Source organism: Carlito syrichta, unplaced genomic scaffold (assembly GCF_000164805.1).
Source record: "Carlito syrichta isolate Samal-C Ts95f unplaced genomic scaffold, Tarsius_syrichta-2.0.1 Scaffold301643, whole genome shotgun sequence".
NCBI lineage: Eukaryota > Metazoa > Chordata > Mammalia > Primates > Tarsiidae > Carlito > Carlito syrichta.
The window spans coordinates 434,524-449,974 of record NW_007245739.1 but is presented as its reverse complement, the minus strand read 5'-3'; the positions used below and the strand labels follow the sequence as shown (position 1 = coordinate 449,974).

The 15,451-nt window shown below is 41.6% G+C and overlaps 1 protein-coding gene across 1 annotated transcript in view; it reads right to left on the bottom strand.

The window, feature by feature from the left end:
- LNPEP (leucyl and cystinyl aminopeptidase) overlaps positions 1 to 14,672 on the bottom strand; it is an 84,790-nt gene extending 70,118 nt beyond the window's left edge. Inside the window, exon 1 of the mRNA XM_008055047.2 lies at positions 14,483 to 14,672. Coding sequence (XP_008053238.1) covers positions 14,483 to 14,501 — 19 coding nt within the window. The 5' untranslated portion in view covers positions 14,502 to 14,672. The remainder of the gene's footprint in view (positions 1 to 14,482) is intronic.
- Between the last annotated feature and the right edge of the window lie 779 nt (positions 14,673 to 15,451).

The following is a 15,451-nucleotide window of genomic DNA, read 5'->3' as shown; positions in this document are numbered from 1 at the left end:
AGGGCTGATCTAAATGACTGCAGAATACTCAAATAACCAAGGCATTTGATATGTAGCCTGTCAGATATGCCTGGCCAGAGCACTTCCCCCTTCTGTTACCTAAATCTATCTTAAGAAACTTGCTGTCCCATCCCAACAGCTCCACTTTCTGCCTGCCATGGACTCCTAATGCAGTCCTCTCCGGTGCCTGAAGAAAGCAGGGATAAATGTTTAGTTTAACAGTTCTCAGAGTGTGGTATGGGTATGCTGGGAAATATCCTCTCAGGAAGTCTTCAAAGTGAAGACTGTTTTCCTAATAAGATATTATCTGTTGTTTTCACTCCCATCCTCTCATTAGTGTACAGTTTTCCATTGGCTACCCAACATGAGCAAGCCAGTACAACAGACTGAACACAAAAGCAAATCTGAAAATCAGTTTTCTTCTATAAAGTCAGACATTAGGAGATGTGCAAAAATGTAAAATAATGTCTCTTACTAGCTTCTTTTGCTTTGTTTTGGAAAAAAGTTATCTTTCATTAAAAATGTTATTTATGTCAATATGTAAACAGTGTTTTATTGTTATTAAATAAATTAATACTTTAAAAAATGTTCTCAGGGTTAATTTCTACCCAATAAGTTTTTAGAGACATAACTCACACAAAGAAAAGTTCTCAGGAGACTTCAGTAATTTTTAAGAGTGTAAAAGAGGTCCTGACACCAAGAAGTATGAACAGCATAATTCTGCCTTCAAAGATAAAAAGGAAAAAAAAAAAAAACTCCCAAAGTCTCCAGACATCTTGATTCAAACACACAAGTCTCAGTATACTGTTTAAAAAAGCATATACAGTAAATTACACAAAGTGGAGAAAATAAATATAGAAGGTCTGGATCACTCCAGTGCTGGACAGAAATGGGACATGAGGTTTTGGATCATTCAGGTGCCTGTATCGAGAAAAAAATAGTTGAACTTAACCAGGTATACTTCTTTGAACATCCTCAGTCAGGAACGTAAACTACAAACACTTATCCCTGTGGAAAAACAATCTTGTTTATCCTGAGGCTTCCAGAAACAAACTGTCCAAAGTGAAGGTTCCTGTTATGCAGAGTCGTGTTCCCCCAAAACTCACTTATGGAAGCCCTAACCCCCAATGTGGTTTTATTTGGAGATAAGGCTTTGAAGGAGTAATTAAGGCTAACTGAGGTCATACATGTAGAGTCCTAATCCAATAGGATTTGTGTCCCACCAAAAGGGGACAAAACAACAAAGCTCTCTCCACACCTGAACAGAGAAAAGGCCATGTCGAGGACACAGCAAGAAGGTGCCCTTCTCCCAGCAAGGAAGAAAGCCCTCATCAGAAATGCTGGCACCTTGATCTTGGACTACTAGCCTCCGGACTATGGGAAAATACGTTCTGTTGTTTAAACCACATGCTCTGTATTTTTTGTCTGGTAGAGCAGACTAATGCACTCCCTATACTCTGTTCCCAAATAAACACTCCATAAATATACTATGTAAGCCGGGCTCGGTGGCTCAGCCTGTAATCCCACGCCTTTGGGAAGCTGAGGTGAGTGGATTGCCTGAGCCTGCGGGTTCGAGACCCGCCTGGGCAGCGAGACCTCATCTCTACAGTAAATCAAAAAATCAGCCGGGCGTGGTAGCACACGCCTGTAGTTCCAGCTACTCGGAAGGCTGAGGCGGAAGGATCGCCGGAGCCCAGCAGGTTGAAGCTGCGGTGGCCAGGAGCGGCCACTGCACTCCAGTCTGGGAGACAGAGTGAGACTCCAACTCAAAAAAAAAAAAAAAAAAAAAATATATATATATATATATATTATATATATATATATATATACTATGTAAGGGGTGGGGGAGAGAAAAATGGAGATCTTCTGAATGGGGAAGGAGTAATAAATCAATGTCTTCACAGTATCACACACTGTAAGTTATGCTACATGGCCACTAAGGAATTGTTTAGGATTGTTCTCTCAAAATGTTTGATTTTTTATCCTTTGATTAACATAAGTACAGAAATATTCACATATTTACTGCTTGGCTAGTGTCAGGGCTAAAATTCATGCTTTCGTGCCCCAGCTCAAACTGCAACTAACACATAACACTAGTTATTTTGTTATGTCAACTAATACAATACCGCTTTTCAGTGGCTTTGCATAACTAATACCCATGACATGACATAGCTTCGCCTCCTTCCTCTCCCCAAAAGGCCATATGAAAGCCTGTGTGTGACCAAGTCATGCCTTCTTACCAACTCTATGGGATAACTTTTTAAAAGTTTAGTGTTCAATAAGGATACCTGATCTCAAACCAGGCAAAGTGGGGACCAAAGGGAGGGCCAAACTTTACCTGTATGATGACCACTTGTATACCTAATCCTAAATTGTACCCCACATCCTTAAAAAAAGTTTTTTAAAACAAATAAAAAAAGTTCAGTGTAATAGGCTTGGGAATTGCTTTTGTGGCTCTCTTATGAAGGGCAAAGTGCCCCTGTCCAGGTCAACCAGAAGACCCTGCAGCATTGTAGAAAGATAAATTGAACAGTATCATTAAGATTACAAATGCACAGCAGCAATAAATAAGTACGGAAGACAAAAGAAGAAAGGAGAGAAATGCTGGGTCACACTTTAATTCTGATTTTGGAAACGTCTCAGAATAAGAGACCACTTCCCCCTATATCACCTTCTTTCTCCTCAAACACGGGGATGGTGTCATACTTAGCACTGTCTTCCCTGTACAGAGCATAGGATCGGAACTACAGCGAGTACTCAGTAAATAAAAAGGAAAGCTGAATGAACCATAATAAGAAAGTAATTTGAAATTACTCTATTTGCTATAGAGAAGTTGGTAGAAAAAGGAAAAGGTGAAGGGAAGGAAGGACAGACAGACAGACCAAACTCTCAAAAGTACTAACAAAATGAAATTGTTGTGTGTTTGTTTTGGAGTTGTTTGAAGTAGTATTAGTCTAAGATAACATTTATTGAGAATCTAATATGAGTGGAACACCAGGTTTAGATGCCAATCATACTAGCAAATACAAAAGAATTGCACTTTTCTCTGTATGTAATTGTTTACTGGAATGAACAAGTGTGTGTATTTTTTATATAGAATCCAAAATGTAGTTCTAAGCAAGTGGTGCCTCCTCTTTTATAACATACCATTGATGCTTCTTTGAGAATCCTCAGGCAGAAATGTAGACTCTAATAATTTGTTCCTGTAGGAAAATATAATCTCTTTATTCGGAGGATTCCCAGGAACAACTGTGGCCCAAGGTCAAGAATGCCTCCACTCTGTTCCAGGCAGTCTACCCACACAACCACCAAATGCTTCAAGAAATATACTATTCCTTACAAACTTCACCTTGCTGTTTGGTGAATAGCAATTGCTTATGTGTTTTCAGAAGTTCAAGTTACTATTTTTGTGAGGAAAGGGAAAAAAAAAAAAACCAGACCCAGACATGGTAGGGAAGTAAGTTGCCATAATTCATAATAGATTCTCAGAGTCAAAAGCTGCTGATAAATTACATTCATTTAGCAAAAAATCATAATAAGGGTGTCGCAGTCATCAACAGAAATACAAATCCTTTAGTTAAACTAGATTGTTATTAAGCTTCCTGTGAGGAAGTATAACAAAACAGGTATAATCTTAAACATACAGTATATTACAGACATGTTTGTTGCATTCCTGATGCCTACGAAACACCAGCCTTGTTACTGAAGTACCCTTCTTCTATATCTTCATGTTAACACTATCTCTTCTGATCTTAAACTCACAGCTATCTCAATTCTACCTACCAGACAAAATACATTTAATACCTGCTCAAAGACTGAAACAAGTTCTACTGGCATGAATAATGAGGTGTTGCATACTACATTTGCTTGAAGGAACCATGAAAGCATTCCTGGGCCATAATTAAATTGGCTGTAGAATGAAGAGTTCCCCTACTCTGTAGAATGAACACTTCCCTGAAAGTATTGCAAATTTGTAATTGTTAATAAATATGAAATGGAAAGAATCCTCTTATACTGGGCACGAGTCTTTATAGTAAAAAATTAAGATCCAAAAATGCCATTTGTTCCCAACTTTTCAAAGTCTCCCTATGGCTAGAATATGCCCAAACTATCAAGTTTCCTAGACCACTGCTAATAAAAAAAAGTTTTGAGTACACATTTTACTTTTTAACTAAAGGTATTAAAACATCCTGATAATATCCTAGGAGTAAGAATCAAAGAACTAGTGAGTGAAGGGCCAGGATTTGAATGCCGCAGTCTGAACTGCTCTTCACTGTTACGCTAGCTACACGATACTCTTAAAATAAGGAAGATTCATAGATAGATCTCCAAAACGAAGAAGTACAAAACCAAATGCATTGGAGGGAAGAGGTGTAAAATGGGACCTGTAATTATTGAAGACTGACAGTTCTAGAAGAGAGGACATTAGTTGGTATGTTCATGTATGTTCATATAAATAACCTTTCTAAAAAAGTAATGCTACTGGAATTTTTAAGTTCCTCAAGGGCAGAAACCATGCTGCCTTCATAAATATACTCCATATTTTAAGAACAAAGCTCAGAACAAATTAACATATAGTAAAGGCATATTTTAATGTGTTTAATGTATTTATTTGAAAGGATATCTTTTAAAAAATTATCTTTTAAAAAACACAAATTAAAAAACAAAACAAGTTAAAAATACCTGTTAGCTGAAGCAGTTTAAAACAGTATCCAAAAAGAACTGGATTAAAATGGGTACTCTAGATTTCTTCCCTGATCCCCAACTCCCAAGAACCTCCCCACCCCGGCCGCGCGCGCACACGCACGCACACACACACACACACACACACACACACACACACAGAAGACTGGAGCAAGGAGACCTGGAGAAGTAATTTAAGTGTGGTTTGTTACACTTCTAGGCTAGGTGATAACAATAAGAGATGAAGAACAAATTATTAGCATGGTGTTAAAGTAAGACTTCAAAAACAAAACAAAATGAGTAATTTTTAAAAAGAAGAAAAATAAAGTATATTTAAACCCCCATTATTTTCTGGTTTCAATAAAACAGAATTAAGCCTAAAGCATTCATCTCTTAAAAAATGTTTTTTGAGCTGGGCTCGGTGGCTCAGCCTGTAATCCTGCGCCTTTGGGAGGCTGAGGTGAGTGGATTGCCTGAGCCTGCAGGTTCGAGACCTGCCTGGGCAACTTGGCGAGACCTCATCTCTAAAATAAATCAAAAATTAGCCAGGCGTGGTAGCGCGCACCTGTAGTTCCAGCTACTTGGAAGGCTGAGGCGGAAGGATTGCTGGAGCCCAGCAGGTTGAGGCTGTGGTGGCCGGGAGTTGCCTGCACTCCAGTCTGGGCAACAGAGTAAAATTCCAACTCAAAAAAAAAAAAAAAGTTTTTGTACAATAAGTTCACTCTCTATATATATTTCTGTATTTATTTTCCTCTGATTGCTATGGAATAAAGAACTAAGAGAAAATTAAAAATTTACAGTAATACACAAAGTTCTAATAATAATCATTGAGTTCTACTGAACAACTACACATTCAAAATCACTGTCAATGCTACAGGGGGGAAAATGTTATCAATATCACAGAGGAAATACTACAATTCAAATTCTGTCTAGACAACACCTAAAAAGCACCGAGTCATCTAGTACAACATCAAATTCCATGAACTAAAAAACACAAACAGTAGAGTAGTGAATGTTGACGGCATCTGGATGCTTTATCCTTGTATTTATCATATGACAATGATTAAATTCCACATAAGGATATGCCTTTTATATACTTAAAAGATAGCCAATAACCTTATTGACAGAAAAATCAAATCATTTTAGCTCTAATTCTCAAGGTTTTTCTCCTTTTCATTAGCTAAATTATTTACTTTGTTTATATTTTATCAAACTTGTCCCCCAATCCAATCAACAATCTTTATCTTGTAAAGGGCCTCTTAAATCGTCCTCATAATATAGGCCCCACAGTCCTTAACAAACCTCAGAGCCCCTCTCAGATTTAGCCGTAAAAAGTTAGCTGAAATTGTAATGATACCTAAATATTTTTGCTCATTAATCAGGCAAATCTGTATAGCTGTAAATATATTTACAAGGTCTAGAGGTAAAAGGTTTATTTTTAATTCCACCAACTGGATATACAATAGTTTTAAAAGAGAGTATATCGTAACCTATCATAATTCCTTATTTAAAATGAAAAAATGACATTAGGTATAATGAATATCTGTGAGTTATTTAATAGAAAATGCATATCACTGAATGAGATATGCAAAGGAAATTTATAAGAACTCTTCAGTGTATACAAAAAGCTTGTAATTTTAAAAATACTTTATTAAAAATACTTCAATTGGTAAGTCTGCTAGACCTGATCTCAGAGGAATTTGAACCAAAAATTATTTTGCTGATAATTCTCTGAAATACGTTTCCATTTGACATCTCAGAATGATAAAACACAAGGTGTATGACAGTCTTAAATCCCTATAGCAATAACTCTGACATCAATTTACAACTGGCTGAAGGTCAGTTAGCTTATTATTAACTGGATTCAAAATCAGTGATGATTACTCAGAAGGATGGGATTGAGACTACTTTTTTCCTACTAATAGTCACTATCATTCAATTAAGTGCCAAGAAAAGCTTCTATGCTTGAATTCTTCAAGTCTTCATCTCAGTAGTTTTTCCCAAATTGGTAATCAATTAAAATAGAACTATGAACTCAACTGCAATTAACAACCAGAATTGAACAAAGCTAGCCATGCTTTAGTGAACAGGTGTTTATTTGTATCTAACTCAACACGCTATATTATCTAATCCCCAGGTGGAACTAGACCCACCTTTCTACATTCAATTATTTTTCTGTGTACTTCCCTCCAGCTGGAAAATTACCACACCTCTCAATAGCCTTCACTGATGCAGACAGAAGTGAGGCCACTGCTTTAAAGAAAAATATATTTCTTATTCCCATTTGCACCCAATACTCTATGTTCAACCTGAGTTGCCTTCTTAATCTAACTACCCAGTCTATATACTAAAAGGCCAAAGCCAGCGGCCCCAAGGGTTGAGGCACTTAGCTTCCAGAGAAAATACTGTTACTAAGTATCAGGGTGGGTCAGCCCAAATTTCTGCATCTGATCTTGATAAATCTGGGCACACTGGGCACACTAGTTCCTCCCACCAAAACTCAAGAGCGACAGCAGATACCCTTACTTAACCATTGAGGCCCTTCCAACAATTACAGGACAAGAAGAAAATAGATGAGAATTATGCTATTTCTATTTTCAAATCACACTATGAATACCAACTTAAAGAAAGATCTTTTGAACATTTAGCTCTCATTTATTCTGACTAATCCCTATGCATCTTTCCTCTAAAGAAGATCTTGGAATGATGTAATGCTGTTTCAGCAATGAGTAGTCTAACAACTGTTTTAAATCTTACAAAGTAGTGATTCAGCTGTGAAAAATACCATGGCCCGAGCCTCTTTTCCTACCAGAAATTTCCTCTATGACACAAATGACACCGCTCAACCCACAGGGTACCTCCTTTCCTCAACGCACCCCCATTCTCCTGTCCCCTCAGTTGAAGAAGCTTCCTCTGCAAATTCCCTTCATTCCAGAGCATCCCAGAGCTTGGTCAACAGTACCCGAGGCTGGAGAAGACTCTGGACCCTCCCAATCTACATAAGTTCAGAAAATTAACTCAAGTTTTGTTTCCATGACTACATTCTTCAAATATGTGGAATGCCCAGGAGGACCTTCGTTAAGCAATATACACTAGGAGGAAAAGAACTTCAAAGAGTCTCCTACAATTGAACTTGATACTCCATTGTTTTTTGCAACTCCCTCGGAAGCCTGACTTTTCTTTATTTGGAAAATGACCTGGTTTCCTCCTCATTTGATGCTAGGCATTTAATTAAAAAAAAATAATTGGTTCATTGTTCAGCCATAAAGCACCAGCAGAAAAGTGAAGAAAGACAATAAAGAACAGTAAATAACCTTTACCATGGTGGTCCCAAAAGACAGGTGGCTCTAAAGTCCTTTTTTTATTTTTTGTTGTTGTTGTTGAAATCTAAAACATTCAGGAAAGTGAACAGTCCTAACTTACAAGTGACTGTGACTTTTCTGACTGTAAAGAGAAGAGATAATATGATTACATTCCTGGCAAATATTTTCTATCTTCTGCCAGGGACTCCAAATGCCAGTCCTACTCTTTCATTCCCTCACCCTTTAATTTCTTTAAAACCCACCTACCTTCCCTCTTCCTCCTCTACCTACTTCCTCCCTTCCAAACCTGACTCTATCTTCAACTCCATACAACAGTGTCCTGCTCTCCAACCTAGGTTCATTTCTGAGCCAAAGACTTGCAAGGTTCAAGGTATGACCATTTTGAAAATCGATCCCTATGAGCTCTTCTTTACCTTTGAATCTTCACACTCCTTTCCCCTTTATCACTGATTCTCCTCTTAAATTCCAATATTACCTAGAGATCTTTGTAAGATTCAAAGTTCATGGCCAGGTGCAATGGTTCATGCCTGTAATCCTAGAGCTTTGGGAAGCCAAGTAGGAGGATCACTTGAGGCCAGGATTTTAAAATCAGTGTGGGCAACATAGCAACACCCCATGTCTACAAAATTTTTTTAAATTAGCCAAGTGTGGTGACACATGGGTGTAGTCCTACTTGGGAGGCTGAGGAGGGAGGACTGCTTAAGTCTGGAAGTTCAAGACTACAGTGAGCCATGGTCGTGTCAATGCACTCCAGCCTGGGCAACAGAGAGAGACCCAAATTCATTAAAAAACAAAAACAAAAACCTACAGGCCCTCCTACAATGATTATAACCATAGATTACGATACAAGAGAATCTTGTCCTCCATTCCATGGACATAGGAGTTGTTAGATAAAAAAGGGGCTGTACCACCACCAAAACTTCCCTCCATTCCCAGTTCTGGTTTCTTATGAATACTCAGAAAAGGTGCATAATAGAATTAAAAAAAAAAAAAGAATGTGTCTTTCTGGTTGCTCCAATGATATTCTAGAAAGCCTAGTGGTATCAGCTCAACCAATAGCTTACAGTTTTCAAGACATGAGATAACTAATTAACAGAACATGGTTATACTGACCTCCTCACCTCAACAGCCAAGAATCACAAGTCTAATCTAGTTCCATCCCAACTTCTGGTATAATCTTGGCTAACTTCTTCCATATCTCTATTTCCTAATGTTTTCACAGAAAGGGTCAATGCTGCTATTTCCTAGTAGGAATAGGTTATTTAGTATTACACTAAATAAACAGAAATGTGAGCTTACATGTGAGCTTACTGTTACACATTATGAACAGGTGATAAAGACAATTCTGCAAATTTCCGTCATAATTAGGAAATCATCTTGGATAAAGCTTTGCTGCTTTTTTATTTCTTCTGTGTTTCTATTTTTTTAATATTAGCATGAAAACAAAAATAGATTCTTCCATTCATTTCTCTTACTTAGGTATGCATTTTCTGATGACAGGTTTAAAGATTTTTTTTTTTTAATGTAACTGTGCCTAGCAGAAAAATCTACTTGTAAGTGGGCATTCAAAAGGTGGTATATGACTGAATTACTGAGCAGGAGATCACACCTCACTTACTGTCTACATAATTTCCTTATAACCAATCTTTCTAGTGACATATTTTTCAGCCTGCATCACCAACAGATAAATGTTAGTCATTGGTTATATTAGTTTCCAAAATATGCTCTCTATTTTTAAATCTTGTATCAAGATACTCTTTTTTTTTGGAAATTGATAAGTAACAGCAAAGTACTTTTCTACCATTAATTTCCAGTTACAAACTAGATGGATTTCTGCTACAGCCTCAGCCATCGACTGTTAATGATGCTAATACTTGTTTTCTATATAGTCTCATTTCCAACTGAAATAAAAAAACTTAAGACTAAAGGATAAAAACAGAATTCCATTTATATTTCACTACAGAGAAATTATCAGCTTCCGTTTCTTGAGTTTTCTCTCAGTGTGGTAATTTATCATAGAACAAAAGAAAAACACAAATGTATAAACAAAATGTAGTTAGTTCACATTTTTTAGAAATGGTGCTAAAAAGTCTTTTTGAAAGATATGCAAACCTATAGAACAATTGTTATTTGTAAGATTAAAAAGATGGAAACACAATTTGATACTGTCTTACAAACCACAAATACCCAACTTGTTTCCCAGACTTTCCATTTTACAAGTTGAAAAATACTTTTAACTGGATACCAATCTGAAAACAAAAACAAAAATAATTTTGTGAGACAGGAAAGTCCCCCTTGTTTAATTATGCACCAGGCTATGGCAACACAGTGATTCATGGGAGCTGCGTTCATATAAAATAAAAAACAAACTGTTTAAATTGTTTTCTGTCCTGGGATTTCAAAAACACCAATGTTTTTCCTATCTCTAGATTTGCTCCAAATCATACTACAAACTAGAAATATGTACATATATTATATAAAATTATATATATATAACTATATCTATATATTCCCAGGAAACATATTGATATTCCTTATCAATGTTTCCAAATCCTGAATTTGCTCACCTAATAAACTTCCCAGTGTCTCCCTTCCAATAAGCACTTCTAATATTCTCAAAATGAAGTCACAGACTTCTAGGTCTGACCTCAGACTTCCTCAGTCAGATTCTGAGGGTGGGCTTAGCATTTGCATTTCTTAACATGAATTTAAGTTATTCTGAAATGTTTCATCATGCATGCAAATGAGAACAAAGCTAGACAAACATCAAATAATGATTTGCCTTATTCTAGCGCCTCCATCAAAAACCTAAATAATTGTCATCAATTTTGTTTTTGTAATACATAAACCAACTACTTACTAAGAGTTTCCCTCCACCTGCCTAACAGGACACAATAGTTACAGCCAAACCAATCTTCAGTACCGGGCCAGCACATCTCTCTCATCATAGAAAAGCCACCACCCAAAGATCCAAAGCCAGACTCAACATATGCAGCAGTCCCTCCCAAAGGCAAGGCCAAAAACATGTTTTGAATAAATGGGAATTCCTTACAGGTCCATCTCTGTAAACCCTTTCTGGAGGCATTTTAAGTGGACTGCAGCAGTATGATACCTTAAGAGGCTAACATCAGATATTCATCAAATAAACCCTTTATCAACATGCAGAGAGCAAGGCCCAAGAAAAATGGGTCATACCAGTAGCAGCAACTTTTGACAGAGGACAGGGAAACTACAGAAACTCCTACAGGAAGCCAGGCTTGGTGGCTCAGCCTGTAATCCTGCGCCTTGGGAGTCTGAGGTGAGTGGATTGCCTGAGCCCACGGGTTCGAGACCCGCCTGGGCAACTTGGCGAGACCTCATCTCTATAATAATCAAAAATTAGCTGGGTGTGGTAGCGCGCGCCTGTAGTTCCAGCTACTTGGAAGGCTGAGGCGGAAGGATCACTGGAGCCCAGTAAGTCGAGGTTGCGGTGGCCAGGAGCTGCCACTGCACTCCAGTCTGGGTGACAGAGTGAGACTCCAACTCAAAAAAAAAAAAGAAACTCCTACTGGAATAGATGAATATTAAAGGCTAGAATGACAAGACAGAAACTAAATTCATTTCCTTTACAAATTTATAGATCAGAGGTAAAAGTACTGACAAGTTTTTAACTGAAAGATATGCGGTCCTGGATTATTGAAATTGTTAAGCTCACACCTCTGTCTCTCTCTCCATATACAGGAATATATGAGAAAGTGTAAGTGGAAAAGGTTTTATTAAAAGAGGATGAATGTGTAACAAAACCCAATACCAAGCTTAATAAATCCTGCAATCATACATTCTATCAATAATGCAATAATCTGTACAAGAACACCCAGACTTACGGGAGTGTTATGCGTGCATACTTTTTGTACTTAAAAGGATGAAGTATAAAGATAAACATGACTACATCATGTCATGTTTGAAAACACTAGAAAATTCTATAGCAATCCTTCAAAAGTTCTGAAATAAATACCAAGTTCACCTTAAACCTGACGAGTACCTCAGATTGCTAGCATCTAATTTCTTGTTGACTTTAGATGCTTTAGCTTCTATTTTCCTTGTTAAAGGATTCTAGATAAGGCTCCAAGGAGTAATTAATACATTAATTAAAACAATGCATTGCCAAATTGTCTCCAGCATAGACTCTGAAATGTGAAAAATAGCTAGGAAAGGATCAGAAATGCAATTTCCTACATGAGAGCTGAAGGTGAGTGGATTGCCTGAGCCCGTGGGTTCGCGACCTGCCTGAGCCACTTGGCGAGACTTCATCTCTACAATAAATCAAAAAATTAGCCGGGCGTGGTAGCGCGTGCCTGTAATTCCAGCTACTTGGAAGGCTGAGGCGGAAGGATCGCCGGAGCCCAGCAGGTTGAGGCTGCGGTGCCTGGGAGTGGCCACTGCACTCCAGTCTGGGCGACAGAGTGAGACTCCAACTCAAAAAAAAAGAAAAAGAAAAAGAAAGTTGAAGCATTGCTCCTTTTTTCGTTCTCTTCCCTGGGATTTTTTTCATTGTCCTCCCAAATGTAACAATTTGCAAATACATACTCACATCTAGAGAAGCACATTCAAGGAGAGGAGAAAAGACTACAATTTTAAGACTTGAGAAGGTACTTTAATTCAGTAGGAAAAGGTTCAGCAAATCAGCTATCACTAATCTTGACCAAGTGGGGTGGGTGAGTCAGCCTTGTCATAGAGACTTTTTTTTTTTTTTTTTAGGTAAAATTTCACATTCAGAATCCTTCAGACATAGAAGCTCCAAGCATTCTACCTAGAACAAAGAACAAGCCTTGGAATATTCACTTGCAAGAATGTAATGACTTGTACTAAACATATTTTACACTAGGTGGTCTTTATAGTTCTTCAGCGCGAATCTTCCTAAATTCTTTGAGTAACTTTACCAGACTATTCTTAGAGCCGCAGCAATTACAAATAGAACCTATATGAGAAAGGAAAATTCAGAATTAAAGTTGTCATCAGTAAGTCTAATTAAACAGTACAGACCAAAAGATGGCTGCAGTACAAAATGTTCTGAATTAGGAGCAGGGAGATTATAATAAATACTTTGCAGCAATGATGTGCAGCATAAAACGAAGTATAGCTGGGGTTTGGATATGATGGACAACGTCTCTCTGTCTCCTGGGTGGCAACTAACCTACCCACACAGGGATGGACATTGGCCCCTCTTAATGCCATACTCTACCTGAAGTACCCAACTGACCGCCAGAAAACACATGTCAAACAGAGCGTGAACACCCCTCGTTTTAGTGTGTAGTCTCCCTTACTGACAGTTTCCCTTACTTACTATCCTAAAAGGGAATCCTTACACTCAGCGCCCCAAAATGGCAAGACATCTCACCCCTATGTTGTGACTCGGGCACTTCTGGTCCACACAAAGGCCACTGTTATAGCTAAGGTGGGAAGATTTCACCTCGGTAAAAGGCTCCTGCCTGGACTCTCGCCTCATGTCACACTGTGGTATCACCCTGACGGACCCTGGATATTTCACGAGTCTTCGACGGAAAAACCATTATTATCGGGAGCCAGTGAAAGGAAGTGATTAATACATTAACTAAAATGATGCACTGCCAGACTGTCCCCAGCATCGACTCTGAAATGTGGAAGATAGCTCGGAAAAGATCACAAATCCAATTTCCTACATGAAAGTTGAAGCACTGCTCCTTATTTTTGTTCTCTTCACTGGGATTTTTCCATTGTCCTTCCAAACGTGACAATTTGCAAACAGTCCCATCTAGAGGAGCATATGCTAAGTGGGGAGAAAAGACCCCAACCTTAGGACTGGAGAAGGCACTCTGACGCTGTAGGGTGCAGGCTCCTGCCTGGACTCTCGCCTTATGTCACACTGTGGCACCACCCTGACGGACTCTGGATACTTCACAGAAAGCAGGGTGGCAATGCGGGAGACACCTCTGCGCACCGGGCAGGACTGAGCCGGCCTTTCCTGAAGTTTCCCTTCCTTCCACTAAATTAACCTGCCAAGCCTCCCACGCCCACCGCGCCCTATAATGAAAAGTCACGCCGGCAACTCGCTGAAGGACAGAGGGACAGCTCCCGGTGCCCCACAGAAGTTGGGTTTGGTCGCGGTGAACCCTTCCAGCCTGAGAGCCCGGGCCGACAGCGCCTCCTCCGGGGGCAGACCCCGGCTGCCAACTTTCGCGTTGCCCTCTCTACGCACAGCGGCCCAAACTTTGCGGTTCCCCCTCGCCGGAGCGCCGGGTCCCGGCCGCCGGCGGCGCAGACCTTTGCGCCCGCCCCGACCCCGCACCGGCCGGCGCGCGACCCGCGAGCCGCCTCCTCCCGGCCCCCTCCCGTCGACCTCAGCGCTCGTGGGAAACCCGCGGTGGGGGCGACTGCAGCCCGGCGCCGCGCCTCACTCCTGCCCACGACCCCCCGAGCCCGCGAGAGCCCGGGCCCCGGCCCCCCGGCCGCCCACTCACCGTTGGTGAAGGGCTCCATCTTCCCCCCGCCGCGGCTCCTCGCAGCCCGAGCGCCCGAGCTTCCTACTCCGAGGGATGAGGCGGCCCTGCCGACTGAGCATGCCCAGCGCGGCCTCCGAGGGCTGCCTGGGAGGCGCCGCTCCGCCGTTCCGGGTTTTCGCGGCGGCCGCAGGGAGAGCCAGCGGGGCCGGAGGGAGGGGCGCCGTTCCGCCTCCTGCCAGCTCCGGGGCGAGTTGGGGGCGGGGCCGGGGGAAGCCCCGCCCCTTCCAGAAGTGCCGGCGGCCGCGCAGCTCGCCGCGCCGTGAGCCGCGTCGAGTCACTCAGCAGACGTGCGGGCTGACTGTGTGCCTCCCGCTCGCCGGGACACCTGCACCGCGCCAGCAAAGCACGGCCCCTGCCCCATGACATTCCAGAGACTGACCCTAAACAGACACGAGAGACACCGGAGATGCAGCCAGTGCCCCGCCGCGCGTTAGGTCAGGGTGATGAGGGGCAGAGGTGGCTAACTCGGGCGGCGAGGGGCGGCGAGGCCTCGCTGAGCAGGCGCCGCTGGAGCCCGGACCTGAAGGTGGAGCCGGAGCCCGCCGCGAAGGTCTACCCGGCCAGCGAAGCGTTGGCTTCCCTGGGAGGCTGGCCCGGCGAGCTGGCGGCTCCGAGGCCCGAGGGAGCAGGCGCTGTGGGTCTCTCCGGCAGAGACGCCCGCCCGCAGCAGAGGGGACCCGTGCGGTCGGCGGCGAAAAGACTGGAGGGGGGGCGGGGACCCCCGCAGGGCCTGAGCACCCCGGGCTCCGGTCCCTTGGCCGGAGGCTCCGGCGCGGCCTCTAGATGCGGGCGGGGAGAAAACCCGGCGCCGGATCGGCCGGCCGGGGCCGCGGGTGCCGCAGGATGTGGGTCGAAGGCCCGCCTGTTCCGAGCCCTAAATCAACACCTGCGGGTTCTGGGGGTGTCACCGCTGCCGCCCGCCGCCAG